The 14432-nt window shown below is 66.5% G+C and overlaps 2 protein-coding genes across 5 annotated transcripts; one reads left to right on the top strand and one right to left on the bottom strand.

Annotated features, from left to right (window-relative positions):
• Positions 1 to 3489: 3489 nt before the first annotated feature.
• LOC148052545 (protein S100-A16-like) lies at positions 3490 to 6124 on the top strand. 4 transcript variants are annotated; one of them, XM_087730094.1, is made up of 5 exons: positions 3490 to 3570; positions 3659 to 3726; positions 4581 to 4750; positions 5527 to 5775; positions 5989 to 6124. In XM_087730094.1, the coding sequence occupies exons 2-4, from the start codon at positions 3684 to 3686 to the stop codon at positions 5767 to 5769; spliced, it is 456 nt and encodes a 151-aa protein (XP_087586220.1). In that variant the 5' UTR covers positions 3490 to 3570; positions 3659 to 3683; the 3' UTR covers positions 5770 to 5775; positions 5989 to 6124. The 4 variants fall into 4 exon arrangements, with proteins under 4 accessions (XP_087586220.1, XP_087586219.1, XP_087586222.1 ...); XM_087730093.1 differs by having other exon boundaries at positions 5527 to 6124; XM_087730096.1 differs by having other exon boundaries at positions 3531 to 3570; positions 3670 to 3726; positions 5527 to 6124.
• Positions 6125 to 6989: 865 nt separating this feature from the next.
• On the bottom strand, positions 6990 to 9298 carry LOC148052544 (protein S100-A16-like). The gene is made up of 3 exons (XM_087729809.1): positions 9250 to 9298; positions 8359 to 8525; positions 6990 to 7587 (listed from the first exon to the last, which is right to left on the bottom strand). Exons 1-3 carry the CDS (start codon positions 9296 to 9298, stop codon positions 7345 to 7347), a joined length of 459 nt encoding a protein of 152 aa, XP_087585935.1. The 3' UTR covers positions 6990 to 7344.
• Positions 9299 to 14432: the final 5134 nt, after the last annotated feature.

Here is a 14432-nt window from a genome sequence, read left to right as displayed (position 1 = left end):
GGGCTACGAGCTGCGTTGTTGGGTGAGGTGATGCGTTTTGGGGTGACATTATGAGTTTTGAGGTAAAATGTCGCAGTTTGGGGGGCTACGAGCTGCGTCGTTGGGCGAGGTGATGCGTTTTGGGGTGACATTATGAGTTTTGAGGTAAAATGTCGCAGTTTGGGGGGCTACGAGCTGCATCGTTGGGCGAGGTGATGCGTTTTGGGGTGAAACGATGAGTTTTGGGGCAAAATGTTGCAATCTGGGGGGGCTATGACCTGGGTTGTTGGGCGAGGTGATGCGTTTTGGGTTGAAATGATGCATTTTAGGGCCAAAAGCTACTTTTCTCCGCGGGAAGCGGGGTGATGGTGGTGGAGGGGCCGAGAGGACGCTCACGGCTGGCCACATCCCGCATCCCACGTGCCGGGGGTTGCCGGAAGGTGGGAAAAAAATACCCTGAACCCCCCAATTTTCCAGGAAATGTCATGTTTGGCCTCAAAAACTCCTTCGAAACCGGCCCCCGGATGAGTTTTGGGGCTGGATTTGCTCATCAGGAGAATGTTCCCGAAATGAGGGTGCGATCGTGGGTTTTGGGTTGTTTTTTTTTTTTAGGGGGGGACGCCACCAACCAACCAAGTGGGAAAACCCGGCGGGTTTTGGAATGAATTTGGGGAGATTTTCGTGGTTTTCGGTGCCATCGGGGTCAAGCCATCCTGCGGGGAAAATCCACCTCGACAAAGCATGTCAAGATGTGAAAATAACCCTTTTTTTTTTTTTTCCCCCCTTAAAAAGCAAAATGTGGCCGGAGGGGAAACGCTGCCGCTGCCCATCGCTCCCTACCCCCCTCTGGGCACTTTTTGGGGGGAATATTCCCCAAATTGGTGACGGGGAAGGGGGAAAAAGTGGTTTGGGGTTACTTCTTGCTCGCAAACGCCCTTCTCGGCTGTTTTCGGTTGAGCGGCTTCGCCTCAAGGCATCCAACGTCCCTACAAAAAGGGGGTTTTCCCTAAAAATAAAGGGGTGTCCGAGGGATTTGGGGTGGCCCTCGGCGCTGGGCTGGGATCCCAAGGGATTTGGAATTCCCGTCGGCTTCACCCGAGGCTCGGCCGGTGCCTGGCACGGCGAGGGCGGATTTGCGAGGAGGCAACGGGGATTTGCAAGGGCGCAAGGGGGATTTGTGAGGATGCAACCAGATTTGCAAGGATCCGGTGTGGATTTGCAAGGATCCGGTGTGGGTTTGCAAGGCTGCACGGCCGATTTGCAAGGACGCAGTCGGGACTTGCAAGGATCCAGCATGGATTTGCAAGAATCCAGTGGGGATTTGCAAGGACGCCGTGGATTTGCAAGGACACCGTGGATTTGCAAGGTTGCGTGGCCAATTTGGAAGGATGCAGTGTAGATTTCCAAGGATCCGGTGTGGATTTGCAAGGATCCGGTGTGGATTTGCAAGGAAGTACCATGAATTTGGAAGGAGGCGATGTGATTTTTGCAAGGGTGCAGCCTGCATTTGCGAGGCCACGGCGTGGATTTGCAACGAGGCAACCTGGATTCGCAAGTGCGTGACATGAATTTGCAGGGATCCAGTGCAGATTTGCAGGGATGCAATGTGGATTTGCAAGGATCCAGTGCAGATCTGCAAGGGTCCAGCCCAGACTTGCAAGGATCCAGCCCAGATTTGCAAGGATGCAATGTGGATCTGCACGGATCCAGCCCAGATTTGCAAAGATCCAGCCCAGATTTGCAGGGATGCAATGTGGATCTGCAAGGATCCGGCACTGACTTGCAAGGATCCGGCTCAGATTTGCAGGGATGCGATGTGGATCTGCAAGGATCCAGCCCAGATTTGCAAGGGTCCAGTGCGGATCTGCAAGGATGCAATGCAGATCTGCACGGATCCAGCCCAGATTTGCGAGGGTCCAGTGCAGCTTTGCAAGGATGCAATGCGGATCTGCATGGATCCAGCCCAGATTTGCAAGGATCCAGTGCAGCTTTGCAAGGATGCAATGTGGATTTGCAAGGATCCAGCCCAGATTTGCAAGGGTCCAGTGCAGCTTTGCAAGGATGCAATGCGGATCTGCACGGATCCAGCCCAGATTTGCAAGGGTCCAGTGCAGCTTTGCAAGGATGCAATGTGGATTTGCAAGGATCCAGCCCAGATTTGCAAGGGTCCAGTGCAGCTTTGCAAGGATGCAATGCGGATCTGCACGGATCCAGCCCAGATTTGCGAGGGTCCAGTGCAGCTTTGCAAGGATGCAATGCGGATCTGCATGGATCCAGCCCAGATTTGCAAGGATCCAGTGCAGATTTGGAAGGACGCAATGCGGATCTGCACAGATCCAGCCCAGATTTGCAAGGATGCAATGTGGATTTGCAAGGATCCAGCCCAGATTTGCGAGGGTCCAGTGCAGCTTTGCAAGGATGCAATGCGGATCTGCATGGATCCAGCCCAGATTTGCAAGGGTCCAGTGCAGCTTTGCAAGGATGCAATGTGGATTTGCAAGGATCCAGCCCAGATTTGCAAGGGTCCAGTGCAGCTTTGCAAGGATGCAATGCGGATTTGCAGGGATCCCGTGCAGATCTGTAAGAATACAAGGTCTATTTGCAAGGAGCCAGCCCGGATCAGCAGGGATCCAGCACAGATTTGCATCCAGCACCTGCACCCCAGCTCACAGCTTGCGGAGCGGGGGCCACCCCCTCGTCCCAGCAGCAGGCAAGCGGCCAACCGGCTCTGCCGCTCGTCACCGGGGGATCCGCTGGTCCCTTCGCGATCACCCCAACGATTCGAAGCAACATTTCCGGAGCTTTCGGCATCCGATCGCGGCTATAAATTTCCGGCGGGGGCGGTTAAACGGGGCTCCGGGGTGGAAAAACAGCAGCCGAAGTGGCGGCCTGCAACGCTTCCCACCCGCCATCGACGGGATCTGGTGGTTTCGGATCATTTCCGCTCTCAAAATGGGGTTGTTTCCTCCTTTTTTTGGGGGGGGGGGTTCTTCGCTGGGTGACGGGGGGTGTCCGTCCCCCGCCGTGCCACGGCGCACAACCCTCGTACGAGCCAGCGGAGAAGACACGACCACGCATTCAGCCGTCGCGGGGAGGGGGTGGCAAAAAGACGCCGTCACGGAGCGGCACCGCCTCCTGATTAATTAATATTCATTAATAGTCATTTGAAAAGATATTAAAAAGCGGCGGGTTCTGAATTGAGGGGGAAAAGCACAAAACTGGGCAATTTGGGGGTCGAGAATGCGGGATTCAGGGGCGTCCGCCAGCCAAACTGGCGCAATTGGACAAAATCCCCCCAATTAGCCCCAAATTAGCGCTGCTAATTAAAACGGGGTGGGTTGGGTGCCCCGGTTGGGTGCTGCCAGCGCCGTGGGATGGTTTTGGGGTGAATTCAGGCGGATTTGGGGTCATTGGGGGAGGGGGGGGGGCTGAAGGGGACCCGGGCGTCCGGGGAGGGTGGTGGCAGATGTCACCGGAGCCATCGGGGGGGGGGGGGGGGGGGGCCGGTGGCCAGGAATAGCCAAGGCCACGTGGTCGAACCCGTCCCCAAAGTGACCCTGAGGTGCCCTTGGGGACCTCGGTCCAGTCCCAGTGAGTGGGTCTGACTGGGGATACTGGGAGCACTGGGATGGGGGGGGGGCCTGGATGGGGCTGGTAACGGGGTTTCTCCTTACGGCAGGGCCTTGTTAGTGTGACAGGGTGACATGGGGCAGAGCCAGGGGGGTGCCACCGCCCCGGACCCCAGCGGTAATGGGGACACGGGGAGGGACTGGGATGGGGGTATGGGGGAACTGGGAGGGACTGGGAGGGACTGGGATGGGGTATGGGGGGACTGGGAGGGACTGGGAGGGACAAGTATGGGGGTATAGGTGGACTGGGGGGGCTGGGAGGGACTGGGAGGGACTGGGAGGGACTAGAATGGGGCTATAGGTGGACTGGGGGGACTGGGAGGGACTAGGATGGGGGTATAGATGGACTGGGGAGACAGGGATGGGGGTATGGGGGATTGGGGGGACTGGGAGGGACTGGGGTGAGTGTATGTGGGGACTGGGGGGGACTGGGATGGGTGTATCGGTGCACTGGGGGGACAAGGATGGGGGTATGGGGGGATATGGGGGAACTGGGAGGGACTGGGATGAGTGTATGTGGGGACTGGGGGGGACTGGGATGGGTGTATCGGTGCACTGGGGGACTGGGAGGGACTGGGATGGGGGTATAGGTCCACCGGGGGGGACTGGGAGAGATTGGGATGGGGGTATGGGGGACTGGGGGAACTGAGAGGAACTGGGATGGGGGTTTGTGGGGATATGGGGGGACTGGGAGGGACTGGGATGGGGGTATGTGGGGCCGGGGAGGGACTGGGATGGGGGTATCGGTGCACTGGGGGACTGGGAGGGACTGGGATGGGGGTATGTGGGGCCGGGGGGGACTGGGATGGGGGTATCGGTGCACTGGGGGGCTGGGGGGACTGGGCTGGGGGAGCGGCGGGGGCGGACGGGGAGCACGGGGGGCCGCGGGCACTGGGGGGCTCGGGTCACCCCCCGCCGGTCCCCCCGCCCTGACGCCTCCTGCCCCGCGTCCCCGCGTCCCCGTGGGCGCAGGGGGCCCCTCCCCGGGGGGCCGGGGGCCGTCGCCGCTGGAGCGGGGGCTCCACGCCCTGGTGGGCACCTTCTACCAGTACGCCCGGGCCCCGGGGGGGGGGCAGGAGCCCAGCCTGGACCCCCCCGCCTTCCAGCGCCTGCTGCGCCGCGAGCTGGGCCACCAGCTCACCGTGAGTGGCCCCGCGGCTGCCCAGGGCGTCCCCGGGGGGTCCCCACGGCCCCCCGCCACGGGACACGGCCGCCGGCGGGGCCACCACCGCCCCACCGGTGCCCCCGCCCCCCCCCGTGTCCCCATGGCGTCCCTCCACGTGTCTCAGGGCCCCCCCGTGTCCCCAGGGTGTCCGTCCATGGGTCCCCACGTCCCCATGCCGTCCCTCCATGTGTCCCCACGGCCCCAGCCCCGCGTCTCCCTGCCCTGCTACAGGACACGGCCACCAGTGGGGCCACCACCGCCCCACGGGTGCCCACGGCCCCTCGCGTCCCCATGGCGCCCCTCCACGCGTCCCCATGTCCCCCTGCCGTCCCTCCACGTGTCCCCATGTCCCCCTGCCCAGCCACGGGACCTGGCCACGAGCGGGGCCACCACCTCCCCACCATTCCCCATGTCCCCCCGTGTCCCCAGGGCGTCCTTCCACCTGTCCCCACGTCCCCAGAGCCACGTCCCCCATGTCCCGCCATGAGACACGGGCATAAGTGGGACCACCGGGCCACCACCAGCCCCCCCGGCCCCTTCGTCTCCCTGCACACGTCCCCATGTCCCCCCGTGTCCCCACGGCCTCCTCCCACCTCTCCCCATCTCCCCGGGGCGGCCCCCCCGGGGCCCCACGGCCCCCCGCCCAGCCACGGGACCCCTCCCCCCGCGCTGCCACCCCCTCCCCACCCATCCCCACGGCCCCACGCCGCCCCACGCCGCCCCCGCGGCCCCCTGCCCACGCGCTGCCCGCAGGACACGGGCCAGCCCCAGGCGGTGGCCGCCATCTTCGCGCTGCTGGACGCCAACGGGGACCGGCGCATCTCCTTCGACGAGTACTGGCAGCTGGTGGCCTGGCTCTGCCACGTCCTGCGGCACCGGCACTACGGGGCCGCGCCCGCCCCGCCGCCGCCCCCCATCTGCGGGGACCCCGACGGCCACCCCGCCGCCCCCGCCGCTGCCCCGCTCTGCCCAGCCCACGGGGACGGGCGCCAGTGACCCCCGGCCACGGGGGACGGGGACGTCCCCAGGGTGAGCGGCCCCTGGCCCCCACCCCGCGATGGGGACGGGGACGGTGGCACCCAGGGGGACACGGGGCTGGCGGGTGCCCCGGCTCCCCGGGCTTCGACCCCAAATCGCCCCCGGCGGCGCCGCGGGGTGGCCCCGGCCCCACGGTCACCGGCGACGGGGTGACCGGGCCCCACGGGGACGTCCCCGTCCCCCTCCCCGTCCCCAGGGGCACCGGGGGGAGGAGAAACGTCTTAATATGTAAATTACGCCTTGAATATCTAGAAGGTACTGCAATCATCATCATCATCATCATCATCATCATAATAAAAGACCCGAGAAGGACTGTTGAGGCGGGGAAGGTGCAAATGGCGGAGGGGGAGGCGGCAAATGCGGGTGCTGCCCCATAGGGACCCCTGCCCCATAGGGACCCCCTGCCCCACAGGGAACACCCCCTGCCCCGTCGGTTCCTCTCCCGTTCCATAGGGTCCCTCTGCCCCATAGGGTCCTCTCCTACCACACAGAGTCCCCCCCCAGCTCTGTTACGACCCCCTTGACCTATAGGGACCCCCCCCCGCCCCATAGGGTCCTTTCCTGCCCCACTGGGACCTCCGTGGCCCACAGTGACCCCCCCGACATATAGGCATCCTCCCTGCCCCATAGGGGGTCCTCTATTCTCCCATAGGTCCCCTCCTGCCCCATAGTGGCCCCTGTGCCCCATAGGGTCCTCCCCTGCCCCAAAGGCACCCCCGTGCCCCATAGGATCCTCCCCTGCCCCATAGGGTCCTTCCCTGTCCCATAGGGTCCTCTGCTGCCCCTTAGGGACCCCTCCTACCCCACAGCAGCTCCATGGGGAGCCCACTCCTGCCCCGGGAGGGCGGAGCCTGGGAGAGGGCGTGGCCTGGGTCACGGTATGAATGGGGCTGGGGGCGGGGTCTGAGAAGGGGGCGGGTCCAGGACCAGAGAGGGGCGGGGCCTGAGCAGTCGGCAGGGTTGGGGTGAGGGCGGGCCCTGAGATGGGGCGGGGCCAGACTCTCGGCAGGGGCGGGGGCTGAAGGGGTGGGGTCTGTGATGGGCGTGGCAGGGGGTGTTCCCTGTGGGGCAGGGGGTCCCTATGGGGCAGGGGGTCCCTATGGGGCAGGGGTCCCTATGGGGCAGCACCCGCATTTGCCGCCTCCCCCTCCGCCATTTGCACCTTCCCCGCCTCAACAGTCCTTCTCGGGTCTTTTATTATGATGATGATGATGATGATGATGATGATTGCAGTACCTTCTAGATATTCAAGGCGTAATTTACATATTAAGACGTTTCTCCTCCCCCCGGTGCCCCTGGGGACGGGGAGGGGGACGGGGACGTCCCCGTGGGGCCCGGTCACCCCGTCGCCGGTGACCGTGGGGCCGGGGCCACCCCGCGGCGCCGCCGGGGGCGATTTGGGGTCGAAGCCCGGGGAGCCGGGGCACCCGCCAGCCCCGTGTCCCCCTGGGTGCCACCGTCCCCGTCCCCATCGCGGGGTGGGGGCCAGGGGCCGCTCACCCTGGGGACGTCCCCGTCCCCCGTGGCCGGGGGTCACTGGCGCCCGTCCCCGTGGGCTGGGCAGAGCGGGGCAGCGGCGGGGGCGGCGGGGTGGCCGTCGGGGTCCCCGCAGATGGGGGGCGGCGGCGGGGCGGGCGCGGCCCCGTAGTGCCGGTGCCGCAGGACGTGGCAGAGCCAGGCCACCAGCTGCCAGTACTCGTCGAAGGAGATGCGCCGGTCCCCGTTGGCGTCCAGCAGCGCGAAGATGGCGGCCACCGCCTGGGGCTGGCCCGTGTCCTGCGGGCAGCGCGTGGGCAGGGGGCCGCGGGGGCGGCGTGGGGCGGCGTGGGGCCGTGGGGATGGGTGGGGAGGGGGTGGCAGCGCGGGGGGAGGGGTCCCGTGGCTGGGCGGGGGGCCGTGGGGCCCCGGGGGGGCCGCCCCGGGGAGATGGGGAGAGGTGGGAGGAGGCCGTGGGGACACGGGGGGACATGGGGACGTGTGCAGGGAGACGAAGGGGCCGGGGGGGCTGGTGGTGGCCCGGTGGTCCCACTTATGCCCGTGTCTCATGGCGGGACATGGGGGACGTGGCTCTGGGGACGTGGGGACAGGTGGAAGGACGCCCTGGGGACACGGGGGGACATGGGGAATGGTGGGGAGGTGGTGGCCCCGCTCGTGGCCAGGTCCCGTGGCTGGGCAGGGGGACATGGGGACACGTGGAGGGACGGCAGGGGGACATGGGGACGCGTGGAGGGGCGCCATGGGGACGCGAGGGGCCGTGGGCACCCGTGGGGCGGTGGTGGCCCCACTGGTGGCCGTGTCCTGTAGCAGGGCAGGGAGACGCGGGGCTGGGGCCGTGGGGACACATGGAGGGACGGCATGGGGACGTGGGGACCCATGGACGGACACCCTGGGGACACGGGGGCCCTGAGACACGTGGAGGGACGCCATGGGGACACGGGGGGCCGGGGGCACCGGTGGGGCGGTGGTGGCCCCGCCGGCGGCCGTGTCCCGTGGCGGGGGGCCGTGGGGACCCCCGGGGACGCCCTGGGCAGCCGCGGGGCCACTCACGGTGAGCTGGTGGCCCAGCTCGCGGCGCAGCAGGCGCTGGAAGGCGGGGGGTCCAGGCTGGGCTCCTGCCCCCCCCGGGGCCCGGGCGTACTGGTAGAAGGTGCCCACCAGGGCGTGGAGCCCCCGCTCCAGCGGCGACGGCCCCCGGCCCCCCGGGGAGGGGCCCCCTGCGCCCACGGGGACGCGGGGACGCGGGGCAGGAGGCGTCAGGGCGGGGGGACCGGCGGGGGGTGACCCGAGCCCCCCAGTGCCCGCGGCCCCCCGTGCTCCCCGTCCGCCCCCGCCGCTCCCCCAGCCCAGTCCCCCCAGCCCCCCAGTGCACCGATACCCCCATCCCAGTCCCCCCCCGGCCCCACATACCCCCATCCCAGTCCCTCCCAGTCCCCCAGTGCACCGATACCCCCATCCCAGTCCCCCCCGGCCCCACATACCCCCATCCCAGTCCCTCCCAGTCCCTCCCAGTCCCCCCATATCCCCACATACCCCCATCCCAGTTCCTCTCAGTTCCCCCAGTCCCCCATCCCCCCATCCCAATCTCTCCCAGTCCCCCCCGGTGGACCTATACCCCCATCCCAGTCCCTCCCAGCCCCCCAGTGCACCGATACACCCATCCCAGTCCCCCCCAGTCCCCACATACACTCATCCCAGTCCCTCCCAGTCCCCCCATATCCCCACATACCCCCATCACAGTTCCTCTCAGTTCCCCCAGTCCCCCATACCCCCATCCCAATCTCTCCCAGTCCCCCCCAGTGGACCTATACCACCATTCCTGTCCCTCCCAGTCCCTCCCAGTTCCCCCATACCCCATCCCAGCCCCTCCCAGTACCTCGCAGTCCCCCCATATCCCCAGTCCCCCCTCCCAATCCCTCCCACCCCCCCCAGTCCCCGTACCCTCGTCCCCGTTCCTGCTGGAGGCTGTGGCCGCCTGCCTCTGCCCCATGGCCCCCCCAGCGCCGAGGGGTCCCTGCAACCAGGCACCCCATTACCGGCCCCCCCGGGCCCCCAGCACCCACTGGGCCCAGTAACACCCCCGAGCTGGTCCCGGTTCTCCCCCCCACTCTGGAGCTGGTGCAGCACCCAGCCTAAACTGGTCCCAGTAGCCTCTCTGGACTGGTGCCAGCATCTGCCCACCCTCAACCTCTCCTAGTATCTGCTCTGGATTGGTCCCAGCACCCGGCCCCAGTCTGAACTGGTCCCAGTATCCAGCCTAAACCGGCCTCAGAATCCACCCTGGCCTGAACTGGTCTCCGTATCCCTCCTGAACTGGTCCCAGTACCCATTCTTGGCCTGAACTGGTGCCAGCATTCCCCCTGAACTGGTCCCAGCATCCCTCCTGTGCTGAACTGGTGCCAGCATCCACCCAGACTGGTCCCAGTATCCATTCTTGGCCTGAACTGGTCCCAGCATTCCCCCTGAACTGGTGCCAGCATCCCCCCTGCGCTGAACTGGTGCCGGCATCAACCCAGACTGGTCCCAGTGCCCAGGCTTGGCCTGAACTGGGGGGGAAGGACCCACTCGGGGAGCAGGGGCTGACGGGAAGGGGAAGGACAAGATGGCAGGGGGACACAGCCCGGCATGGGGGGGGGGGGGGGGGGACCTGATTGAGACCCCCAGCGGGGGTGGGAGCGGAGGGGCGCGGGTGGGGCGGACCTGATTGAAGCCCACCCCGCGCCCCGCCCTCCCCAAGGGGGCGGGGGATCCGGAACGGCGCCACCGCGGGCGTTGTTTGGCCTGAACGGGGGAAGTGGGGAGCTACTGGGGGGACTGGGATCCTGGGAGCTACTGGTGGGACTGGGATCCGGGGGGCTACTGGGGGGACTGGGATATGAGGAGCTACTGGTGGGACTGGAATCCTGGGAGCTACTGGGGGGACTGGGGTCATACGAGCTACTGGTGGGACTGGAATCCTGGGAGCTACTGGGGGGACTGGGATCCTGGGAGCTACTGGGGGGAGGGGGATATGGGGAGCTACTGGTGGGACTGGGATCCGGGGGGCTACTGCGGGAAACTGGGATATGGGGAGCTGCTGGGGGGAACTGGGGTCCTGCGAGCTACAGGGGGAAGTGGGATCCTGGGGAGCTACTGGGAGGAACTGGGATCCCGAGAGCTACTGGGGGGGACTGGGGTCATGCGAGCTACAGGGGGAAGTGAGATCCTGGGGAGCTACTGGGGGGAACTGGGGACATGTGAGGCATCAGGGCGGGGGGACCGGCGGGGAGTGGCCCGTCCCCCCCAGTGCCCGTGGCCCCCCCGTGCTCCCCGTTGGCCCCTGCGGCTCCCACACCCCATTCCCCCCAGTCCCCCCATATCCCCATCCCAGTCCCCCCAGTGCCCCCATAACCCCATCCCATTCCCTCCCAGTCCCCCCATATCCCCAGTCGCTTCTCCCTATCCCCCCAGTCCCTCCCAGTCCCCCTATATCCTCATCCCAGCCCCTTCCAGTCCCCTCATATCCCCAGTCCCCCCCTCCCTGTCCCCCGCAGTCCCTCCCAGTTCCCCCATACCCCATTCCTGTCCCTCCCAGTCCTCCCATATCCCCACTCCTGTCCCTCCCGGTCCCGCCCAGTTCCCCCATACACCCCCCCCCGTCCCCCGACTCCCCCTCCCTTCATCCCCCATGTCCCCCCATCCCCTATCCCTGCCCCCCCAGTCCCTCCCAGTCCCCTCATACCCCCATCCCAGTCCCCCCAGACCCCCCATAGCCCCAGTCCCCTCATCCCTGCCCCCCACCCCTGGCCTGAACTGGTGCCAGCATCTACCCTGGCCTGAACTGGTTCCCGTATTCTCCCTGTACTGGTCCCTGTATCCCTCCTGAACTGGTCCCAGTACCCATTCCTGGCCTGAACTGGTCCCAGCATTCCCCCTGAACTGGTGCCAGCATCCCTCCTGTGCTGAACTGGTGCCAGCATCCACCCAGACTGGTCCCAGCACCTAGCCTTGGCTTGAACTGGTCCCAGTATCTCCCCCAAACCGGTCCCAGTACCCCCCTTGACCTCCTCCCAGCATCCCCCCTCTACTGGTCCCAGTCCCCCCCTACACTGGCAGGGTTCCCTACCTGGGGGGTGCTGCCTGCCCGCTGCCTGCCCGCTGCCTGCCCGGCGTCTGGCAGAGGCCAGGCAGCACCCAGGCCCCCAGGCGCCGCTGATTCACTGGGCCTGGCCCTCCCCCGCCCCCCCCCCGCAGCACCCAGACCCCCCCCCGGCACCCACAGCGCGGGAGGGGGGACGCAGGCGTCCGGGGGGAGCACCCAAGGGTGCTGGGGGGGGGTGATGGTTGATCCCCATTGCCAAGGTTGGGGGGGGGGATCTGGGGGGGGAGAACAATATTGGCGTGCTGGGGGGGGGTTCCTTGGGATACTGGGACCAGTTCAAGCAAGGGCGGATGCTGGGACCAGTTCCGGAGGAATGCTGGAAGCAGTTCCGGCCAAGAATGAGCACTGGGACCAGTTCAGGAGGGATACAGGGACCAGTAGAGGAGGGAGACAAGGAGGAGTTCAAGGTGGGGGTTGCTAGGACCGGTTTGGGAGAGATACTGGGACCAGTCCAGGCCAAGGGTGGCTACTGGGACCAGTTGGGTGGGTGCTGGCACCAGTTCAGTGCAGGGGGGACGCGGGGACCAGTTCAAGCCAAGAATGGGTGCTGGGACCAGTGCAGGAGGGATGCTGGGACCGGTTCAGGGGGGATACTGGGACCTGTTCTTGGCCTGAACTGGTTCCCGCATTCCCCCTGAACCGGTCCCAGCATCAGTCCCTGAACTAGCGCCAGCACCCACCCTGGCCTGAACTGGTTCCCGTATCCCCCTGAACCGGTCCCAGCATTCCCCCTGAACTGGTGCCAGCATCCCCCCTGCGCTGAACTGGTGCCGGCATCCACCCAGACTGGTCCCAGTGCCCAGGCTTGGCCTGAACTGGGGGGGGAAGGACCCACTCGGGGAGCAGGGGCTGACGGGAAGGGGAAGGACAAGATGGCAGGGGGACACAGCCCGGCATGGGGGGGGGGGGGTCGGACCTGATTGAGACCCCCAGCGGGGGTGGGAGCGGAGGGGCGCGGGTGGGGCGGACCTGATTGAAGCCCACCCCGCGCCCCGCCCTCCCCAAGGGGGCGGGGGATCCGGAACGGCGCCACCGCGGGCGTTGTTTGGCCTGAACGGGGGAAGTGGGGAGCTACTGGGGGGACTGGGATCCTGGGAGCTACTGGTGGGACTGGGATCCGGGGGGCTACTGGGGGGACTGGGATATGAGGAGCTACTGGTGGGACTGGAATCCTGGGAGCTACTGGGGGGACTGGGGTCCTACGAGCTACTGGTGGGACTGGAATCCTGGGAGCTACTGGGGGGACTGGGATCCTGGGAGCTACTGGGGGGACTGGGATATGGGGAGCTACTGGTGGGACTGGGATCCGGGGGGCTACTGCGGGAAACTGGGATATGGGGAGCTGCTGGGGGGAACTGGGGTCCTGCGAGCTACAGGGGGAAGTGGGATCCTGGGGAGCTACTGGGAGGAACTGGGATCCCGAGAGCTACTGGGGGGGACTGGGGTCATGCGAGCTACAGGGGGAAGTGAGATCCTGGGGAGCTACTGGGGGGAACTGGGGACATGTGAGGCATCAGGGCGGGGGGACCGGCGGGGAGTGGCCCGTCCCCCCCAGTGCCCGTGGCCCCCCCGTGCTCCCCGTTGGCCCCTGCGGCTCCCACAGCCCATTCCCCCCAGTCCCCCCATATCCCCATCCCAGTCCCCCCAGTGCCCCCATAACCCCATCCCATTCCCTCCCAGTCCCCCCATATCCCCAGTCGCTTCTCCCTATCCCCCCCAGTCCCTCCCAGTCTCCCTATATCCTCATCCCAGCCCCTTCCAGTCCCCTCATATCCCCAGTCCCCCCTCCCTGTCCCCCGCAGTCCCTCCCAGTTCCCCCATACCCCATTCCTGTCCCTCCCAGTCCTCCCATATCCCCACTCCTGTCCCTCCCGGTCCCGCCCAGTTCCCCCATACACCCCCCCCCCCGTCCCCGACTCCCCCTCCCTTCATCCCCCATGTCCCCCCATCCCCTATCCCTGCCCCCCAGTCCCTCCCAGTCCCCTCATACCCCCATCCCAGTCCCCCCAGACCCCCCATAGCCCCAGTCCCCTCATCCCTGCCCCCCCCACCCCTGGCCTGAACTGGTGCCAGCATCTACCCTGGCCTGAACTGGTTCCCGTATTCTCCCTGTACTGGTCCCTGTATCCCTCCTGAACTGGTCCCAGTACCCATTCCTGGCCTGAACTGGTCCCAGCATTCCCCCTGAACTGGTGCCAGCATCCCTCCTGTGCTGAACTGGTGCCAGCATCCACCCAGACTGGTCCCAGCACCTAGCCTTGGCTTGAACTGGTCCCAGTATCTCCCCCAAACCGGTCCCAGTACCCCCCTTGACCTCCTCCCAGCATCCCCCCTCTACTGGTCCCAGTCCCCCCTACACTGGCAGGGTTCCCTACCTGGGGGTGCTGCCTGCCCGCTGCCTGCCCGCTGCCTGCCCGGCGTCTGGCAGGGGCCAGGCAGCACCCAGGCCCCCAGGCGCCGCTGATTCACTGGGCCTGGCCCTCCCCCGCCCCCCCCCGCAGCCCCCAGACCCCCCCCCGGCACCCACAGCGCGGGAGGGGGGACGCAGGCGTCCGGGGGGAGCACCCAAGGGTGCTGGGGGGGGGGGGTGATGGGTGATCCCCATTGCCAAGGTTGGGGGGGGGGATCTGGGGGGGGAGAACAATATTGGCGTGCTGGGGGGGGGTTCCTTGGGATACTGGGACCAGTTCAAGCAAGGGCGGATGCTGGGACCAGTTCCGGAGGAATGCTGGAAGCAGTTCCGGCCAAGAATGAGCACTGGGACCAGTTCAGGAGGGATACAGGGACCAGTAGAGGAGGGAGACAAGGAGGAGTTCAAGGTGGGGGTTGCTAGGACCGGTTTGGGAGAGATACTGGGACCAGTCCAGGCCAAGGGTGGCTACTGGGACCAGTTGGGTGGGTGCTGGCACCAGTTCAGTGCAGGGGGGACGCGGGGACCAGTTCAAGCCAAGAATGGGTGCTGGGACCAGTGCAGGAGGGATGC

Source organism: Nipponia nippon, unplaced genomic scaffold (genome assembly GCF_047370975.1).
Source record: "Nipponia nippon isolate SJK-2023a ecotype South Korea unplaced genomic scaffold, ASM4737097v1 scaffold_47, whole genome shotgun sequence".
Taxonomy (NCBI): domain Eukaryota; kingdom Metazoa; phylum Chordata; class Aves; order Pelecaniformes; family Threskiornithidae; genus Nipponia; species Nipponia nippon.
This window is presented reverse-complemented; position numbering and strand designations above follow the sequence as displayed.

What these genes read in the sequence shown, in the direction of transcription:
- LOC148052544 (XM_087729809.1), bottom strand. Translation starts at nt 9,298, where the DNA reads ATGGGGCAGAGGCAGGCGGCCACAGCCTCCAGCAGGAACGGGGACGAG. An exon ending in CAGCAGGAACGGGGACGAGG is followed by an intron (nt 8,526 to 9,249) that starts GTACGGGGACTG and finishes CCGTGGGCGCAG; the next exon opens with GGGGCCCCTCCCCGGGGGGC. An exon ending in AGCTGGGCCACCAGCTCACC is followed by an intron (nt 7,588 to 8,358) that starts GTGAGTGGCCCC and finishes CGCTGCCCGCAG; the next exon opens with GACACGGGCCAGCCCCAGGC.
- LOC148052545 (XM_087730094.1), top strand. Translation starts at nt 3,684, where the DNA reads ATGGGGCAGAGCCAGGGGGGTGCCACCGCCCCGGACCCCAGCG. An exon ending in CACCGCCCCGGACCCCAGCG is followed by an intron (nt 3,727 to 4,580) that starts GTAATGGGGACA and finishes CCGTGGGCGCAG; the next exon opens with GGGGCCCCTCCCCGGGGGGC. An exon ending in AGCTGGGCCACCAGCTCACC is followed by an intron (nt 4,751 to 5,526) that starts GTGAGTGGCCCC and finishes CGCTGCCCGCAG; the next exon opens with GACACGGGCCAGCCCCAGGC.